Source organism: Balaenoptera acutorostrata, chromosome 15 (genome assembly GCF_949987535.1).
Source record: "Balaenoptera acutorostrata chromosome 15, mBalAcu1.1, whole genome shotgun sequence".
NCBI lineage: Eukaryota > Metazoa > Chordata > Mammalia > Artiodactyla > Balaenopteridae > Balaenoptera > Balaenoptera acutorostrata.
This window is the reverse complement of record NC_080078.1, coordinates 67,370,509-67,389,424: the sequence shown is the minus strand read 5'-3', so window position 1 is coordinate 67,389,424 and position 18,916 is coordinate 67,370,509. Positions and strand designations below refer to the sequence as shown.

Below are 18,916 nucleotides of genomic sequence, written 5' to 3'. Positions count from 1 at the left end.
GCTGCTGTGAACATTCAGGTGATATATTATTTTTATAATTAGAAGAAAAAGGTATTTTCTTATAGGGGTTCAGGCAAGAGAATCAAATAATGGAAAATCCTTAGAAAACAATAATATTGAGCCTTTACTCTGGGAGAAAAAAGACAATTTATTAACTTATATATTTGTTAAATTTTTATTGTCTACTGCAGCTTTTCCAGTACTGTGCTAGGCAGAGAATCATTTCAAGGGTCTTGCAGCTAACTTCATGGCTATAACATGAGTTTTCCCTTGAAATGTCAGCTCTGAACATTCCAAGTCAGATTCAAGGGCTGCATTGGTTTTCTTAGATATAAGGTATCCAGGTAGACTTCTGCTAAGGGGTAATGGGAGCTACAATAGAACTTTCCACTTTTTTTACTAAGACTGGAAGTCAGAGCTGCTTTTTTAACCTCCAGAATTATGGAGAGATTTTTATTAAACCATGACTATTCCCCACTTACCTCAGTAATACAGAGAGCTATCAAATTATTGCCAGAGGTAATTTTTATACCTTTTAAACATGTTTTGAAAATAGATGACATGGCTATCTAATTATCTAGTAATTGTAAAAATAATTAGTGAAATATTTTTACTTTAAAAACATGTTATATACCTGTAAAGAAACAGTGGGTTGAGGGAAGTAGGGGGAAAATGGTGGGAAAAGATGTAGGATTGGCTAGGAGAGGCTTTGCACCTAGTGGAGATGGAAAGGAGAGCAGTTTCTGTAGAAGGATAGCACTGGAAAAGAGGTTTAATCCATACCTTACTTTCTTTTTGATTAACACACTAATGCCTCAGATTAAGGCAAGTTAAGCAGAGTCATAACACTTCTACTCATCTTTATCTTCTAGTGGACTTATAAAAGATGATTCTACCTCTACTAAATTAGAAAGCCACAGCTACTGCCTTAAACTATTTGAAGTGTGGGCATGTGGCGAAGGCAAAATTGTGAACCAAATCACTGATTTTTCCTTCTAATCAGGAGTTATTTACTAGATAAGATTTGGAGACAGAAGCTAGTTGGACTACTTTTGAAATTTAGCAGTCACCACATTCTACCTCTCACCTTCTACTTTACCCTTAATATTTTGCTTCTTTAATATAGGCAGAGGTTCAAGAAACCAGGAAGGTGAGCTCTCATAATTTTATTTTAAGATTTACTTCATTCTCCTCTCTCCCACTAGACTCGATTATTCCATGAGGACAGAGGCCATGTTATTAGCATAGTAACTCAATCTCTATTTGTTGAATGAGTGAGTAAACCTGACTTATTATTTTGGAATACATGTCAAACTGTTATAAATTTTTCTCTTTATTAGATACGCAACCATTGTCTCCAATTTCTGTCCATGAACGCTACAGTTCTCCTACCGCTGGGAGTGCTAAGAGAAGACTTTTTGGGGAAGACCCCCCAAAGGAAATGCTTATGGACAGGATCATAACAGAAGGAACAAAATTGAAAATTGCTCCTTCTTCAAGCATTACTGCTGAAAATATATCAATTTCACCTGGGCAAAGTCTTCTAACAATGGCCACAGCCATAGTAACAGGGACAACAGGACATAAAGTTACAATCCCATTGCATGGTAACATTTTGATGCATTTATTTTATATTTTTTCTGAGTTGGATGAAAATTTAAGAAATGTCTTATTGGATTGATCACATGGTCTTATTATTCCAGTATTTTTTCTTGAACCTATATACTTTTTTTTTTCTTTGGCTGCGTTTGGTCTTCGTTGCTGTGCACGGGCTTTCTCTAGTTACAGGGAGCAGGGGCTACTCTTCATTGCAGTGCACGGGCTTCTCATTGCGGTGGCTTCTCCTGTTGCGGAACATGGGCTCTAGGCGTGCAGGCTTCAGTAGTTGCAGCACACGGGCTTCAGTAGTTGCGGCATGAGGGCTCGGTAGTTGCGGCTCGTGGGCTCGAGGGCACGTGGGCTTCAGTAGTTGTGGCTTGCGGGCTCTAGAGTGAAGGCTCAGTAGTTGTGGCACACAGGCTTAGTTGCTCCGTGGCATGTGGGATCTTCCCAGACCAGGGATCAAACCTGTGTCTCCTGCATTGGCAGGCAGATTCTTAACCACTTCGCCACCAGGGAAGTCCCTGAACCCATACTTTTTTTTCTCTAAGAGCAGTTTTAGGTTCATGGCAAAATTGGGCCTTCCTTGCCATCGACATCCTGCACCACAGAGACACATGTGTTACAATTGATGAACTTTCATGGACACATCATTATCACCCCAAGTCCATAGTTTGCATTAGGGTTCACTCTTTGGTGTTGTACATTCTATGAATTTTGATAAATGTCTAATGACACATATCTACCATTATACTATTATACAGAATAGTTTCACTGCCCTAAAGATCCTCTGTGCTCCACCCTTTTGTTTTGTTTTGAACCTATAGAGGCATTCCTAGTATTATTGCACTTTGCTTTGTTGCACTTTACAGATACTATTTTTTTTTTTTTACAAATTGAAGGTTTCTGGCAACCCTGTTTTGTCAAATGATGATTAGCATTTTTTAGCAACAAAGTATTTTTTAATTGCGGTACGTACATTGTTTTTTAGACATAATGCTATTGCACACTTAATAGACTGCAATATAGCATAAACATAATTTTTATGTGCACTAGGAAACCAAAAAATTCATGTGACTCACTTTATTATGATACTCAATTTATTGTAGTGGTCTGGAACCAAACTCGCAATGTCTCTGAGGTATGCCTGCACTGTTTTTTGAATTTTCACATTCTATAAATTTACAACCCTCTTTGTTAGGACTTATTTTATTTTCTTATCTGAGTTTTACAAATAAGTGCATTGAGCAAGAATTTTGTTTATTGATTAAAAACATCTCCTTTAGAGCTCAAAAGAAAATAATTTTATTGTTTCAGAGCAGAAATAGAAAATAAGAGTATCATAACCTAGAATTACTATTTTTGTGGCTTTCTTCTAACATATTCCTATGCATAGATAGATAGATAGATAGATAGATAGATAGATAGATAGATAGTAAAGAAAGGAAGGGAGGGAGAGAGGGAGGAAGGAAGCAAGGAAGGAAGAATTGACAACTTTTCTGGGGCACATTTCTAAAACTAAGAACTCTTGCTTGTACATTCAGGTATTGCAAATGATGCTGGAGAGATCACACTGATACCAATTTCCATGAATACAACTCAGGAGTCCAAAGTCGAGAGTCCTGTATCACTTACGGCTCAGTCATTAATTGGTGCTTCTCCAAAACAGACCCATTTGACTAAAGCACAAGAGGTACATTCAGTTGGAATAAGCAAACCAAAGAGAACTGGGTCCTTAGCACTGTTTTATAGAAAGGTACGTGTTTTTATAGCATCTAAAAAGGTCTCCTTTAATCAATGCAAGAAAGATTGAGTAACAGAGGGCAGCTTTAGCCGTCTTTTTTTGTGTGTGGTAAAATATACATGAAATTTACTATTTTAACCATTTTTAAGTGTACAGCTAAATGTCATTAGTACATTCACGTTGTTGTGCAGCTTCCACCACCATCCATCTCCAGACTTTTTCATCTTCCTAAACTGAAACTCTGTACCCATTAAATAGTAACTCCTCATTTCTTCCTGCCACCCCCAGCCCCTGGTAGCCATTATTCTACTTTCTGTCTCTATGAATTTGACTACTCTAGGTACCTCATATAAGTGGAATTATATAACGTTTGTTCTTTTTTGACAGGCTTATTTCACTTAGCATAATGTTTTCAAGGTTCTTCAATATTGTAGCATGGTCATAATTTCCTTCCTTTTTAAGGCTGACTAATATTCCATCATATGTATATACCATATTTTGTTTATCCATTCATCTATAGATGGACATTTGGGTTGTTTCTACCTTTTGGTTATTGTGAGTGAATAGTGTTGCTATGAACATTGGTGTACAGGTATCCAAGTCTGCTTTCAATTCTTTTGGGTATATACAGAAGTGGAATAGTAATTCTAAATTTAATTTTTGAGAAAATGCTATACAGTTTCCCACAGTGGCTGCACCATTTATATTCCTGCCAGCAACATACAAGGGTTTTTCACAATATTGTGAAATACAAGTGTTTTTCTCTTTCTGACTTACTTCACTCTTTATGACAGTCTCTAGATCCATCCACCTCACTACAAATAACTCAATTTCGTTTCTTTTTATGGCTGCGTAACATTCCGTTGTATATATGTGCCACATCTTCTTTATCCGTTCATCTGTCAATGGACACTTAGGTTGCTTCCATGTCCTGGCTGTTGTAAGTAGAACTGCAGTGAATATTGTGGTACATGACTCTTTTTGAATTATGGTTTTCTCAGGGTATATGCCCAATAGTGGGATTGCTGGGTCATATGGTACTTCTATTTTTACTTTTTTAAGGAACCGCCATACTGTTCTCCATAGTGGTTGTATCAATTTACATTCCCACCAGCAGTGCAGGAGGGTTCCCTTTTCTCCACACCCTCTCCAGCATTTATTGTTTGTAGATATTTTGATGATGGCCGTTCTGAAGGGTGTGAGGTGATAACCTCATTGTAGGTTTGATTTGCATTTCTCTAATGATTAGTGATTTTGAGCATCCTTTCATGTGTTTGTTGACAATCTGTATATCTTCTTTGGAGAAATGTCTATTTAGGTCTTCTGCCTATTTTTGGATTGGGTTGTTTGTTTTCTTGATATTGAGCTGCATGAGCTGCTTGTATATTTTGGAGATTAATCCTTTGTCAGTTGCTTCATTTGCAAATATTTTCTCCCGTTCTGAGGGTTGTCTTTTCGTCTTGTTTATGGTTTCCTTTGCTGTGCAAAAGCTTTTAAGTTTCATTAGGTCCCATTTGTTTATTTTTGTTTTTATTTCCATTTCTCTAGGAGGTGGGTCAAATAGGATCTTGCTGTGATGTATGTCATGGAGTGTTCTGCCTATGTTTTCCTCTAAGAGTTTTATAGTGTCTGGCCTTAAGTTTAGGTCTTTAATCCATCTTGAGTTTATTTTTGTGTATGGTGTTAGGAAGTGTTCTAATTTCATTCTTTTACATGTAGCTGTCCAGTTTTCCCAGCACCATTTATTGAAGAGACTGTCTTTTCTCCATTGTATATTCGTGCCTCCTTTATTAAAGATAAGGTGACCATAGGTGCGTGGGTTTATCTCTGGGCTTTCTATCCTGTTCCATTGATCTATATTTCTGTTTTTGTGCCAGTACCATATTGTCTTGATTACTGTAGCTTCTTAGTATAGTCTGAAGTCAAGGAGCCTGATTCCTCCAGCTCTGTTTTTCTTTCTCAAGATTGCTTTGGCTATTTGGGGTCTTTTGTGTTCCCATGCAAATTGTGAAATTTTTTGTTCTAGTTCTGTAAAAAATGCCAGTGGTAGTTTGATAGGGATTGCACTGAATCTGTAGATTGCTTTGGGTAGTATAGTCATTTGCACAATGTTGATTCTTCCAGTCCAAGAACATGGTATGTTTCTTCATCCGTTTGTATCCTCTTTGATTTCTTTCATCAGTGTCTTATAGTTTTCTGCATACAGGTCTTATGTCTCCTTAGGTAGGTTTATTCCTAGGTATTTTATTCTTTTTATTGCAGTGGTAAATGGGAGTGTTTCCTTAATTTCTCTTTCAGATTTTTCATCATTAGTGTATAAGAATGCAAGAGAGTTCTGTGCATAAATTTTATATCCTGCTGCTTTACCAAATTCATTGATTAGCTCTAGTAGTTTTTTGGTAGCATCTTTAGGATTCACTATGTATAGTATCATGTCATCTGCAAACAGTGACTGTTTTACTTCTTTTTTTCCAAGTTGGATACCTTTTATTTCTTTTTCTTCTCTGATTGCTGTGGCTAACACTTCCAAAACTATGTTGAATAATAGTGGTGAGAGTGGGCAGCCTTGTCTTGTTCCTGATCTTAGTGGAAATGGTTTCCGTTTTTCACGATTGAGAACGATGTTGGCTGTAGGTTTGTCATATATGGCTTTATTATGTTGAGTTAAGTTCCCTCTGTGCCTACTTTCTGGAGAGTTTTTATCATAAATGGCTGTTGAATTTTGTCAAAAGCTTTCTTTGTATCTATTGAGATGATCATATGGTTTTTATTCTTCAATTTGTTAATATGGTTTATCACATTGATTGATTTGTGTATGTTGAAGAATCCTTGCATTCCTGGGATAAACCCCACTTGATCATGGTGTATGTTCCTTTTAATGTGCTGTTGGATTCTGTTTGCTAGTATTTTGTTGAGGATTTTTGCATCTATGTTCATCAGTGATATTGGCCTATAGTTTTCTTTTTTTGTGACATCTTTGTCTGGTTTTGGTATCAGGGTGATAGTGGCCTCAGAGAATGAGTCTGGGAGTGTTCCTCCCTCTGCTATATTTTGGAAGAGTTTGAGAAGGATATGTGTTAGCTCTTCTCTAAATGTTTGCTAGAATTCTCCTGTGAGTCCATTTGGTCCTGGGCTTTTGTTTGTTGGAAGATTTTTAATCACAGTTTCAATTTCAGTGCTTGTGATTGGTCTATTCATGTTTTCTGTTTCTTCCTGGTTCAGTCTTGGAAGGTTATACCTTTCTAAGAATTTGTCCATTTCTTGCAGGTTGTCCATTTTTTTGACATATAGTTGCTTTTAGTAATCTCTCATGATCCTTTGTATTTCTGCAGTGTCTGTTGTCACTTCTCCTTTTTCATTTCTAATTCTATTGATGTGAATCTTCTCCCTTTTTTTCCTAATGAGTCTGGCTAGTGGTTTATCATTTTTGTTTATCTTCTCAAAGAACCATCTTTTAGTTTTATTGATCTTAGCTATTTTTTCCTTCATTTCTTTTTCATTATTTCTGATCTCATCTTTATTATTTCTTTCCTTCTGCTAACTTTGAGGTTTTTTTGTTCTTTCTCTAATTGCTTTAGGTGTAAGGTTAGGTTGTTTATTTGAGATGTTTCTTGTTTCTTGAGGTAGGATTGTATTGATTGCTATAAACTTTCCTCTTAGAACTGCTTTTGCTGCATCCCATAGATTTTGGGTCGTCGTGTTTTCATTGTCATTTGTTTCTAGGTATTTTTTGATTACCTCTTTGATTTCTTCAGTGATCTCTTGGTTATTTAGTAGTGTATTGTTTAGCCTCCATGTGTGTGTATTTTTCACAAATTTTTTCCTGTTATTGGTGTCTAGTCTCATAGCATTGGGTCGGAAAAGATACTTGATACAATTTCAATTTTCTTAAATTTAGCAAGGCTTGATTTGTGACCCAAGATATGATCTATCTTGGGAAATGTTCTATGAGCATTAAATGTATCATTTAAAGCTTGTGTTTCCTTATTTATTTTCATTTTGGATGATCTGTCCATTGGTGAAAGTGGGGTGTTAAAGTCTCCTACTATTATTGTGTTGCTGTCGATTTCCCCTTTTATGGCTGTTAGCATTTGCCTTATGTATTGAGGTGCTCCTGTGTTGGGTGCATAAATATTCACAATTGTTATATCTTCTTGGATTGATCCCTTGATCATTATGTAGTGTCCTTCCTTGTCTCTTGTAATATTCTTTATTTTAAACTCTATCTTATCTGATATGAGAATTGCTACTCCAGCTTGCTTTTGATTTCCATTTGCATGGAATATCTTTTTCCATCCCCTCACTTTCAGTCTGTATGTGTCCCTAGGTCTGAAGTGGGTCTCTTGTAGACAGCATATATACAGGTCATGTTTTTGTATCCATTCAGCCAGTCTATGTCTTTTGGTTGGAGCATTTAATCCATTTACATTTAAGGTAGTTATCAATATGTGTGTTCCTGTTACCATTTTCTTAATTGTTTTGAGTTTGTTATTGTAGGTCTTTTCCTTCTCTTGTGTTTCCTACCTAGGGAAGTTCCTTTAGCATTTGTTGTAGAGCTGGTTTGGTGGTGCTGAATTCTCTTAGCTTTTGCTTGTCTGTAAAGGTTTTAATTGCTCCGTCAAATCTGAATGAGATCTCGATGGGTAGAGTAATCTTGGTTGTAGGTTTTTCTCTTTCATCACTTTAAATATGTCCTGCCACTCCCGTCTGGCTTGCAGAGTTTCTGCTGAGAAATCAGCTGTTAACATTATGGGGATTCCCTTGTATGTTATTTGTTGCTTTTCCCTTGCTGCTTTTAATATTTTTTCTTTGTATTTAATTTTTGATAGTTTGATTAATATGTGTCTTGGCGTGTTTCTCCTTGGATTTATCCTGTGTGGGACTCTGTGCTTCCTGGACTTGATTGACTATTTGCTTACCCATATTAGGGAAGTCTTCAACTATAATCTCTTCAAATATTTTCTCAGTCCCTTTTCTTTTCTCTTCTTCTTCTGGGACCCCTATAATTTGAATGTTGGTGCGTTTAGTGTTGTCCCAGAGGTCTCAGAGATGGTCCTTAATTTTTTTCATTCTTTTTTCTTTATTCTGCTCTGTGGTAGTTATTTCCACTATTTTATCTTCCAGGTCACTTATCTGTTCTTCTACCTCAGTTATTCTGCTATTGATTCCTTCTAGAGAATTTTTAATTTCATTTATTGTGTTGTTCATCATTGTTTGTTTGCTCTTTAGTTCTTTTAGGTCCTTGTTAAATGTTTCTTGTATTTTCTCCATTCTATTTCCAAGATTTTGGATCATCTGTACTATCATTACTCTGAATTTTTTTTGTGGTAGACTGCCCATTTCCTCTTCATTTGTTTGGTCTGGTGAGTTTTTACCTTGTTCCTTCATCTGCTGTGTATTTCTCTGTCTTCTCATTTTGCTTAACTTACTGTGTTTGGGGTCTCCTTTTCGCAGGCTGCAGGTTCATAGTCCTCGTTGTTTTTGGTGTCTGCTCCCCAGTGGGTAAGGTTGCTTCAGTGGGTTGTGTAGGCTTTCTAGTGGAGGGGACCGGTGCCTGTGTTCCGGTGGATGAGGCTGGATCTTGTCTTTCTGGTGAGCTGGACCACATCCAGTGGTGTGCTCTGGGGTATCTGTGACCTTATTATGATTTTAGGCAGCCTCTCTGCTAATGGATGGGGTTGTGTTCCTGTCTTGCTAGTTGTTTGGCATAGGGTATCCATCACTGTAGCTTGCTGGTCATTGAGTGGAGCTGGGTCTTCACGTTGAGATGGAGATCTCTGAGAGAGCTTTCGCCATTTGATATTATGTGGGGCTGGGAGGTCTCTGGTGGACCACTGTCCTGAACTTGGCTCTCCCACCTCAGAGGCTCAGGCAGGACACCCGGCCATAGCACCAAGGCCCTGTCAGCCAAATGGCTCAGAAGAAAAGGGAGAAAAAAAGAAAGAAAGAAAGAGAAATAAAATAAAGTTATAAAAATGAAAAATAAAAAATATATTATTAAAAATAAAAAAATTAGAAAGTAAAAAAAGAAAAGAGAAAGAAAGAAGCGAGCAACCAAACCAAAAACAAATCCACAATGATAACAAGTGCTAAAAATTATAGTAAAAAAAAAAAAAGACAGACAGAACCCTAGGACAAATGGTAAAAGCAAAGCTATACAGACAAAAAATCACATAAAGAAACATGCACATACACACTCGCAAAAGGAGAAAAAGGAAAAAATTATATATATAAAAAAAGGAAGAGAGCAACCAAATCAATAAACAAATCTACCAGTGATAATAAGTTCTAAATACTAAACTAAGATAAACATAAAACCAGAAACAAATTAGATGCTGAAAGCAAACCCCAAGTCTATAGTTGCTCCCAAAGTCCACTGCCTCAATTTTGGGATGATTCGGTGTCTATTCAGGTATTCCACAGATGCAGGGTACATCAGTTTGATTGTGGAGATTTAATCCACTGCTCCTGAGGCTGCTGGGAGAGATTTCCCTTTCTCTTCTTTGTTCGCACAGCTCCTGGGGTTCAGCTTTGGATTTGGCCCCACTTCTGCGTGTAGGTCGCCTGAGGGCATCTATTTCCCTCCCAGACAGGACGGGGTTAAAGTAGCAGCTGATTAGGGGGCTCTGGCTCCCTCAGGCCAGGGGGAGGGAGGGGTATGGAATGCGGGGCAAGCCTGGGGTGGCAGAGGCCAGCATAATGTTGCAACAGCCTGGGCACAACGTGTGTTCTCCCGGGGAAGTTGTTCCTGGATCACAGGACCCTGGCAGTGGCGGGCTGCACAGGCTCCCGGGAGGGGAGGTGTGAATAGTGACCTGTGCTTGCACACAGGCTTCTTGGTGGCTGCAGCAGCAACCTTAGCGTTTCATGCCCGTCTCTGGGGTCCACGCTGATAGCCGCGGCCCGTGCTCATCTCTGGAGTTCGTTTAGGCAGTGCTCTGAATCCCCTCTCCTTGCACACCCTGAAACAATGGTCTCTTGCCTCTTAGGCAGTTCCAGACTTTTTCCTGGACTCCCTCCCGGGTAGCTGTGGCTGACTAGCTGCCTTCAGGCTGTGTTCACACAGCTAACCCCAGTCCTCTCCCTGGGATCTGACCTCCAAAGCCCGAGCCTCAGCTCCCCGCCCCCACCCGCACCGGCAGGTGAGCAGACAGGCCTCTCAGGCTGGTGAGTGCTGGTCGGCACTGATCCTCTATGCGGGAATCTCTCCGCTTTGCCCTCTGCACCCCTGTGGCTGCGCTCTCCTCTGTGGCTCCAAAGCTTCCCACCTGCCATCTCTGCCAGTGAAGGGGCTTCCTAGTGTGTGGAAACTTTTCCTCCTTCACAGCTCCCTCCCAGAGGTGCAGGTCCCATCCCTATTCTTTTGTCTCTGTTTTTTCTTTTTTCTTTTGCCCTACGCAGGTACGTGGGGAGTTTCTTGCCTTTTGGGAAGTCTGAGGTCTTCTGCCAGCGTTCAGTAGGTGTTCTGTAGGAGCTCTTCCTCATGTAGATGTATTTCTGATGTATTTGTGGGGAGGAAGGTGATCTCCATGTCTTACTCCTCCACCATCTTGAAGCTGTCTCCTTACTGTAGTTTTGATTCGCGTTTCCCTGATGATTAGTGATATTGAGCATCTTTTCATGGGCTTATTGGCAATCCTTCTACCTTCCTCAGAGAAATGTCTATTCAAGTCCTTTGCCCATTTTTTGAGTTTTTTATTGGTGAGTTGTAGAAGTTCTTTATATTGTCGGGATATTAATTCCTTATCAGATACATGATTTGCAAATATCTTCTCCCATTCCATGGGTTGCTTTTTCACTATGTTATATATTAGTGTCTTTTGACGCACAGAAGTTTTTTAATTTGATGAAGTCTAATTTATCTATGTTTTGTTTTGCTGTCTTGTTCTTTTTGGTTTAATATCTGAGAAATCATTGCACATTCCAGTGTCATGAAGCTTTTCCCCTATGTTTTCTTGTAGGATTTTATAGTTTTAGCAATTACATTTAGGTCTTTGATCCATTTTGAGTTAATTTTTTTTTTTTTTTTTTAAATCTTTTATTTATTTTTGGCTGTGTTGGGTCTTCGGTTCGCGCGAGGGCTTTCTCTAGTTGCGGCAAGTGGGGGCCACTCTTCATCGCGGTGCGGGGACCGCTCTTCATCGCGGTGCGTGGGCCTTTCACTATCGCGGCCCCTCCCGTTGCGGGGCACAGGCTCCAGACGCGCAGGCTCAGTAGTTGTGGCACACGGGCCCAGCTGCTCCGTGGCATGTGGGATCTTCCCAGACCAGGGCTCGAACCCGTGTCCCCTGCATTAGCAGGCAGATTCTCAACCACTGCGCCACCAGGGAAGCCCTGAGTTAATTTTTATATATGGTATAAGGTAAGGACCCAGTTTCATTCTTTTGCATGTGGATATCCAGTTTTCTCAGTAAGTCTTGTTGACAAGACTGCCTTTCTCCATTGAATGGTCTTGACACCCTTGTCAGGTTACTCATCACTATATATGTGAGGGTTTATTTCTGGGCTCTGTATTCTATTCATTGGTGTCTTCATGCCAGTACCACAGTTTTGATTAGTGTAACTTTGTAGTAAGGCTTGAAATCAGAAAATGTGAGACGTCCAACTTTGTTCTTCTTTTTCAAGAATATTTTGACTATTCAGAGTCCTTTGACATTCCATATGAGTTTTAGGATGGACTTTTTTCTATTTCTGCAAAAAAAAAAAAACTTTGGGATTTTAATATGGATTATATTGAATCTGTAGATTGCTTGGAGTAGTGTTGACATCTTAACAATATTAAGTCTTCCAGTCCATGAACATAGTATGTCTTTCCATTTATTTATGTTTTCTTTAATTTCTTTGAGCAATGCTTTGCAGTTTTCAGTGTACAAATTTTTGCCTCCTTGGTTAAGTTTATTCCCAAGTATTTTATTCTTTTTCATGCTATTGTAAATGGAATCATTTTCTTAATTTCATTTTTGGATTGTGCATTTTTAATGGTATAGGAATAAAAGTGATTTTTGTGTGTTGATTTTGTATCCTGCAACTTTGCTGTATTCATTTATTAGTTCTAACACTTTTTATGGACTCCAGGGTTTTTGGGTTACCTACACGTAAAGTCATGTCATCTGCAAACAGAGATGGTTTTACTACTTTTCTAATTTGAATGCCTTTTATTTCTTTTTCTTGCCTAATTGCTCTGGCTAGAACTTCTAGTATGGTGTTGAATAGAAGTACTGAAATTGGGCATCTTTGTTTTGTTCCTGATCTTAGAGGAAAAGCTTTCATTGTTTTACTTTGAGTGTGATCTTAGCTATGGATTTTTCATATATGGTATTTATTATGTTGAAGTAGTTTCCGTCTATTCCTAGTTTGTAACCAAAGGGTATTGAATTTTGTCAAATGCTTTTTTTCTGCATCAAATTTTGAGATGATTATATCATTTTTCCCTTCATTCTGTTAATGTAGTGTATTACACTGATAGATTTTCATATGTTAAACTATCCTTTCATTCCATGAATAACTCCTACTTGGTCATGGTGTATAACCCTTTTAGTGTATTATGTTCCATTCAGTTGCTAGGGTTTTGTGGAGGATTTTCACATCAATGTAATAGATATTGGTCTGTAGTTTTCTTTTCTTAGAGTGTCTTTGTTTAGCTTTAGTATCAGGTAATGTACCTTTAGCCTTTTTTAAAAACATATTTGACATTCTAAAAGAACATTATGATCTTGATGAGCTATGTTTGGACTCAGGCTCATAGAGTTTTAATTCCATTTCCTGCCAGCTTGTTTTACATAACTTTGATTAAGCAGTTGGCCATCCTGTGGAATTTACAGGAACTCCATTGTGTTATATTGCTTTAGATTGGAGTTTATTGTGGGACAGGTACATTGGATCTTATGGATAAGTTTAAGTTACTGAAGATTCATTATTAAGATTGGTGGGATACTGCTAGGAGTCTACATAATTTTTGTCATAAATCTAGTTTTTTACCTTTTACGAATTGACCAGTTCTCATTATAATGCCTAAATTATTTTAGTATTAATGCAAAGATTTAACATAGAAATAATTTCAGCTTATCCTGCCTAGCTTTTTTTTTTTTTTTTTTTTTTTTTAATAATTATTTATTTATTTATTTATTTATTTTTGGCTGTGTTGGGTCTTCGTTTCTGTGCGAGGGCTTTCTCTAGTTGTGGCAAGCGGGGGCCACTCCTCATCGCGGTGCGCGGGCCCCTCACCGTCGCGGCCTCTCCTGTTGCGGAGCACAGGCTCCAGACGCGCAGGCTCAGCAGTTGTGGCTCACGGGGCCAGTTGCTCCGCGGCATGTGGGATCCTCCCAGACCAGGGCTCGAACCCGTGTCCCCTGCATTGGCAGGCAGACTCTCAACCACTGCGCCACCAGGGAAGCCCCTGCCTAGCTTTTATAAGCACCATAAAGCTTTTATAAGCACCATAAAGCTTCTGATAAGATAGACATGTTAATCAGATATTTGTGACCAAACATGCCACTTCTCTAAAATAAATCCCAGAATTGGAAGATACCTCTCCAGTCTACCCTATAACTAGTGGCTATCTAGCCCACTCTGAAAAATTGTAAATGAAAAAAAAGGCACTGTTTTTTGTTTCTTTCTAGCATTATGATTAGGGTTTAAGGCTTAAAATTTTTAAGAAATTCATGTTTGTTTTTTCAAATTATCTCTTCATGCAAATTTATTTCATCTATCTAGTCTTTCTTAGAATAATTCTTGAGACACTTGCCCTTTTTTCCACCTCCCACTGCCTTCTCTACTCTGTCCCACCATCTCCACTCCTGCCTACATCTTGTGCCTAAGTCCTGTTTTAAAAACAGAGCTCCAAATGTAGTATTTTCCCCATTCATTCCCTATTTTTAATTTTCAAAATGACAAATTGCTGCCTTTGATAATGAATCTAAGATTGACAAAAATAAGGCTTTATTTATGAATTTTTAGTTCTGAATTTATTTCAGAATCTAGCTTGTCCTTTTCTTTTTAATTATAGCCTGCTTAGAAGCTAAAAAAATTTTACCCTAAAAGGGAATTGAAACGTCCATATCTATAATGAGTTCAAAATAACCATTTCTTGAGTAAATTGCAGATGTTATCCATGCTGAACTCAGTGTGATGCTGATATCCTATGCCTGAGTAGAATTTACTGTGAATTTTTTGTTAGAAGCCTTCCAGAGTATGTGTACCTTTAAGGCATTGGATTAGCTTTGTAAAAGATACTTAACAAATATTACTTTTTTAAAAAAATTTATTTATTTTATTTATTTATTTTTGGCTGCATTGGGCCCTCATTGTTGCACGTGGGCTTTTCTCCAGTTGCAGCGAGTGGGGGCCACTCCTCGCCACAGTGCGTGGGCCTCTCATTGCGGTGGCCTGTCCTGCTGCAGAGCACGAGCTCAGTAGTTGTGGCTCGCGGGCTCCAGAGCACAGGCTCAGCAGTTGGGCACACGGGCTTTGCTGCTCCGCGGCACGTGGGATCCTCCCGGACCAGGGCCCAAACCCGTGTCACCTGCATTGGCAGGCAGACTCCCAACCAGTGCGCCACGAGGGAAGCCCCACAAGTATTACTTAATGACATATTTCTTAATCCTTCTACATAGGACTGTATCTGTTATCTTCTCCTATCATGAATGTAAAGTTCCAGCATCTTTCCCACTGCTCTGACCCCAGTGGTTCCTGTTTATCTCTTGGCCAACAAGACCAGAAACAAAGGGTTGGGATGCAGAAAATGAGTTTGTTATAAAATGAATCACTGGTGGCTTTGGAGTCAACCCTTATCTCTCTTTCTATCAGATTAGTGTATTGGATGGCTAAAGTTCATTTTTCAGCTTTAATTTGTGGATTTTTTTCCCTCTCAAAAGATACTTTGCTATAAAGAATGCCTTACTCTTTTTCATTTTTTTTACCCTGAACATTTAGATTTAAAGACTTAGTTCACACAGAATAGTCTAGTTTAGGAATATCACAGTAGGATTACCAGTTCTTAAGATGATAAAACATAATGCTTTTTGGATGATCAGAAATCATTTTAGAATATTTCAGGACCTTTGGGGCATTTGCATTAGTATCAGTTCATATAAAAACTCTATATATGAAAGATTGAAGGCATTGAACTGAATTTACTCTGACATACTTAAAAACAACAACTTGACTGAGAAGGATAATACTATATGATATTTATATGTGGAATCTAAAAATCAAAAACAAGCTCATAAATACAGAGAACAGGTTAGTGGTTGCCAGGGGGCGAGGGGGTGGGTGAAATGGATGAAGGGAGTCAAAAGGTACAGACTTCAAGTTATAAAATAAATAAATCATGGGGATATAATGTATAGCATGGTGACTATAGTTAGTAATGCTGTATTCCATATTACAGTTGCTAAGAGACTAGATCTTAAAAGTTCTCATCACAGAAAAAAAAAATTCTGTTAACTGTGTAGATATTAACTAGACTTATTGTGGTGACCTTTTTACAACATATACAAACGTCGAATCATGTTGTACACCTGAAACTAATGTAATGTTGTATGTCAGTTATACCTCAATAAACAACAACAACAACAAAATCTGGTATCTCGTTTACTTAACATTCCTTTCATGTGCTCATAAAAACAATGTAGACTATTGGGGAAATTTTTAAATGATTTTGCTTTCTGACTCATTTTTGGAGTCAAACATTTTAGTGTATTATGTGACATTTTAGGCTTTCTGGTCATTTTACCTGAACCAAAAAAAGAGAGAGACTTCTGAACACTTGAAAAATTATGTATTCATAATGATCATGATGCTGGTAAATCAAACCATTTAATTTTAGTATTTCTCACTTTACATAGTTGACAGCATAGAATAATAGCATATAACATCTTTACCAAAAAAATGTTTAAGGTAGTTTTCCAAAGAGAATTTTGTTTTAATATATTTTCTTTTGCCATAGCAGTGAATTAGTACTATAAAATAAAAATTTTATGTAATTTAATGTATCAGCAGCCTTAGGTGTTTATTAATCTTGGCCTAAAAGCCCATGTTCATGGTAAGACATAAATTTGAGAAATTATTTACTTGTTTTTTTGCATCAATGTGCTATCTTTCATCTTAGGTCTATCATTTGGCAAGTGTACGCTTACGTGATTTATGTTTAAAACTGGATGTTTCAAATGAGTTAAGAAGGAAGATATGGACATGTTTTGAATTCACTTTAGTTCACTGCCCTGATCTGATGAAAGACAGACATTTGGATCAGCTCCTCCTTTGTGCCTTTTACATCATGGCAAAGGTAATGTATAAGTTGGGGGAAGCTCTTTGCCGTAGTTACCTGTATTTGAAGCCTGAGGTGAAAATCTGTTGCACTTGATTGTTAGTTTGCCTTAAATGCTATAAGCCAACAGTGGTAAATTCCAGCTACTATATCTATTTCTATAGACTCTTCATTACTTTCTTTTTTTTTTATTTTATAAATTTATTTATTTTATTTATTTATTATTTTTGGCTATGTTGGGTCTTCGTTGCTGTGTGCGGGCTTTCTCTAGTTGCAGAGAGCGGGGGCTACTCTTCCTTGCGGTGCACAGGCTTCTCATTGCGGTGGCTTCTCTTGTTGTGGAGCACAGGCTCTAGGCGTGCAGGCTTCAGTAGTTGCGGCACGCGGGCTCAGTAGTTGCAGCTTATGGGCTCTAGAGCGCATGCGCAGTAGTTGTGGCTCATGGCTTAATTGCTCCGTGGTATGTGGGATCTTCCTGGACCAGGGATCAAACCCGTGTTCCCTGCATTGGGAGGCGGATTCTTAACCACTGTGCCACCAGGGAAGTCCTTCATTTACTTTCATAATAATCAGCCTTCTCGCTTCATAAGAATTCACTGGTTGTAAAAAAAATTGGAAAAGATCTTAGAGACCATTTGTAGTAAAATGGTTCTCCACACTATTAATGGAGAACCATTTCCACCGTCACCCCGTGATACCTCTAATCTTGTACTTTAAAGTAAAATGATCGTTACATTTTAGGTGAGTAACTGAGGCCCAGAGCTGAAAGTAACTTGGCCAAAGTTACACAATAAGTGACAACCTATGTTCTCCTGATTCAGAATCTGGTATAAAATAGCTTCTATACTATATTGCTTTCCAGTGATTTATTCTGTTGCCTCAGAAAAGCAGTCTACTTTCTAGTTGCTACAATATATTTTAAGTCATAAAATGGCATATCTTACTTGTTTTTAAAAATTCTAATATGTCTGAAACAATCATCTGTAACTTTGGTCTTGATCATATTGGCCACACTACCAGTCCTAGCAGATGTACATGTTACAACCTAATTTTTCAGCTTTTTGAGGCAGAGGACATGTTTTCAAACTCCTTTGTGACTTCCTTCTCACATTACCTCTTTAAAATCTCTATACAAAACAGGTATTAATAAATGTTATTAACTAATCTTTTTTTTAAGCTGTTACTATTTTTATTATTTCTCTTAAGGATACCAAAACCCTAAAAAGCAGCCTTGGGTTTATAACTTACAGAGAGTTAAAAATATTTCCTTCTGTGGTTACGATTTTTATACATTTATTCCACAACAACTAAATAACATACAGCACGAAAAAGACCACGTAGTTACTCCCCTTTTATAGTCACATTCTACATTGGCATCCATACTAATAATCCTTTATATTGGTATCACTCTTTCCACTTTTAAAACCACACCATTTATTTTACCATTCCAAGAATCTCTAGGGTTAGGACTCTGCGCTTTCACTGCCGAGGGCGCAGGTTCAATCCCTGGTCAGGGAACCAAGATCCCACAAGACGCACGGCACGGCCAAAAAAAAATCTCCAAAGTCAAAACAGTAACAATAACAGCAACAACAAAACCAAAAGTTGTCCCAGAGCTAATAATATCACTGGGGCTCCCAGCAGAAGCAAACTACTTTGAGGTATGAAACACTCAACCCTGAAGCCATTCAGTATTCACACAAATTAAATCCTTATTAAAACAGAACTAAAAAATCCAAAATTATAAAACAATCAAGGAAATAAGCCAATGTGAGTATGTCAACAGATAAAATTTAGAGCAGGTTAGATATTCAAAAATTTCAGGCAATGGAATTATTGATCTCAAATTATGCAATTATATGTTTAAAATGATTCAATGTATAAAGGAAAATTCTTTTTATGAACAAAGGCCAAGTCACTTTAAAAAGGACCCGAAAGATGTCAAAAAGAACTGAATGAAGCTTGTAATGGAAACCAAATTCCAACCCAAAAGACTCAATGGGTTAGAATATAGAGCTGAGGAAATGAAAAAACAGCTGGAAAATACAAAAAATCAAGAGACATAGAGTTACGAAACATTTTTTCTTGTTCCCTTCCTCTTTTGTTCTCTTCTCTTGTGATTTGATGACTAACTTTAGTGTTGTGTTTCGATTCCTTTTTCTTTTTTGTATGTGTATTTATTGTAGATTTTCGATTTGGGGTTACCATGAGGATTTGATATAGCAATCTATATATAAACAAGATTGTTTTAAGTTGCTGGCCTCTTAATTTCAAATGCATTTCCAATATCCTGCATTTGTGTTCTC

General features: G+C 37.8%; 1 protein-coding gene across 1 annotated transcript in view; it reads left to right on the top strand.

The window, feature by feature from the left end:
• RBL1 (RB transcriptional corepressor like 1) overlaps positions 1-18,916 on the top strand; it is an 83,857-nt gene that overhangs the window by 46,521 nt on the left and 18,420 nt on the right. The window contains exons 15-17 of the mRNA XM_007193160.3: positions 1,341-1,607; positions 3,144-3,355; positions 16,452-16,628. Of these exons, the coding sequence (XP_007193222.3) occupies positions 1,341-1,607; positions 3,144-3,355; positions 16,452-16,628 (656 nt within the window). The remainder of the gene's footprint in view (positions 1-1,340; positions 1,608-3,143; positions 3,356-16,451; positions 16,629-18,916) is intronic.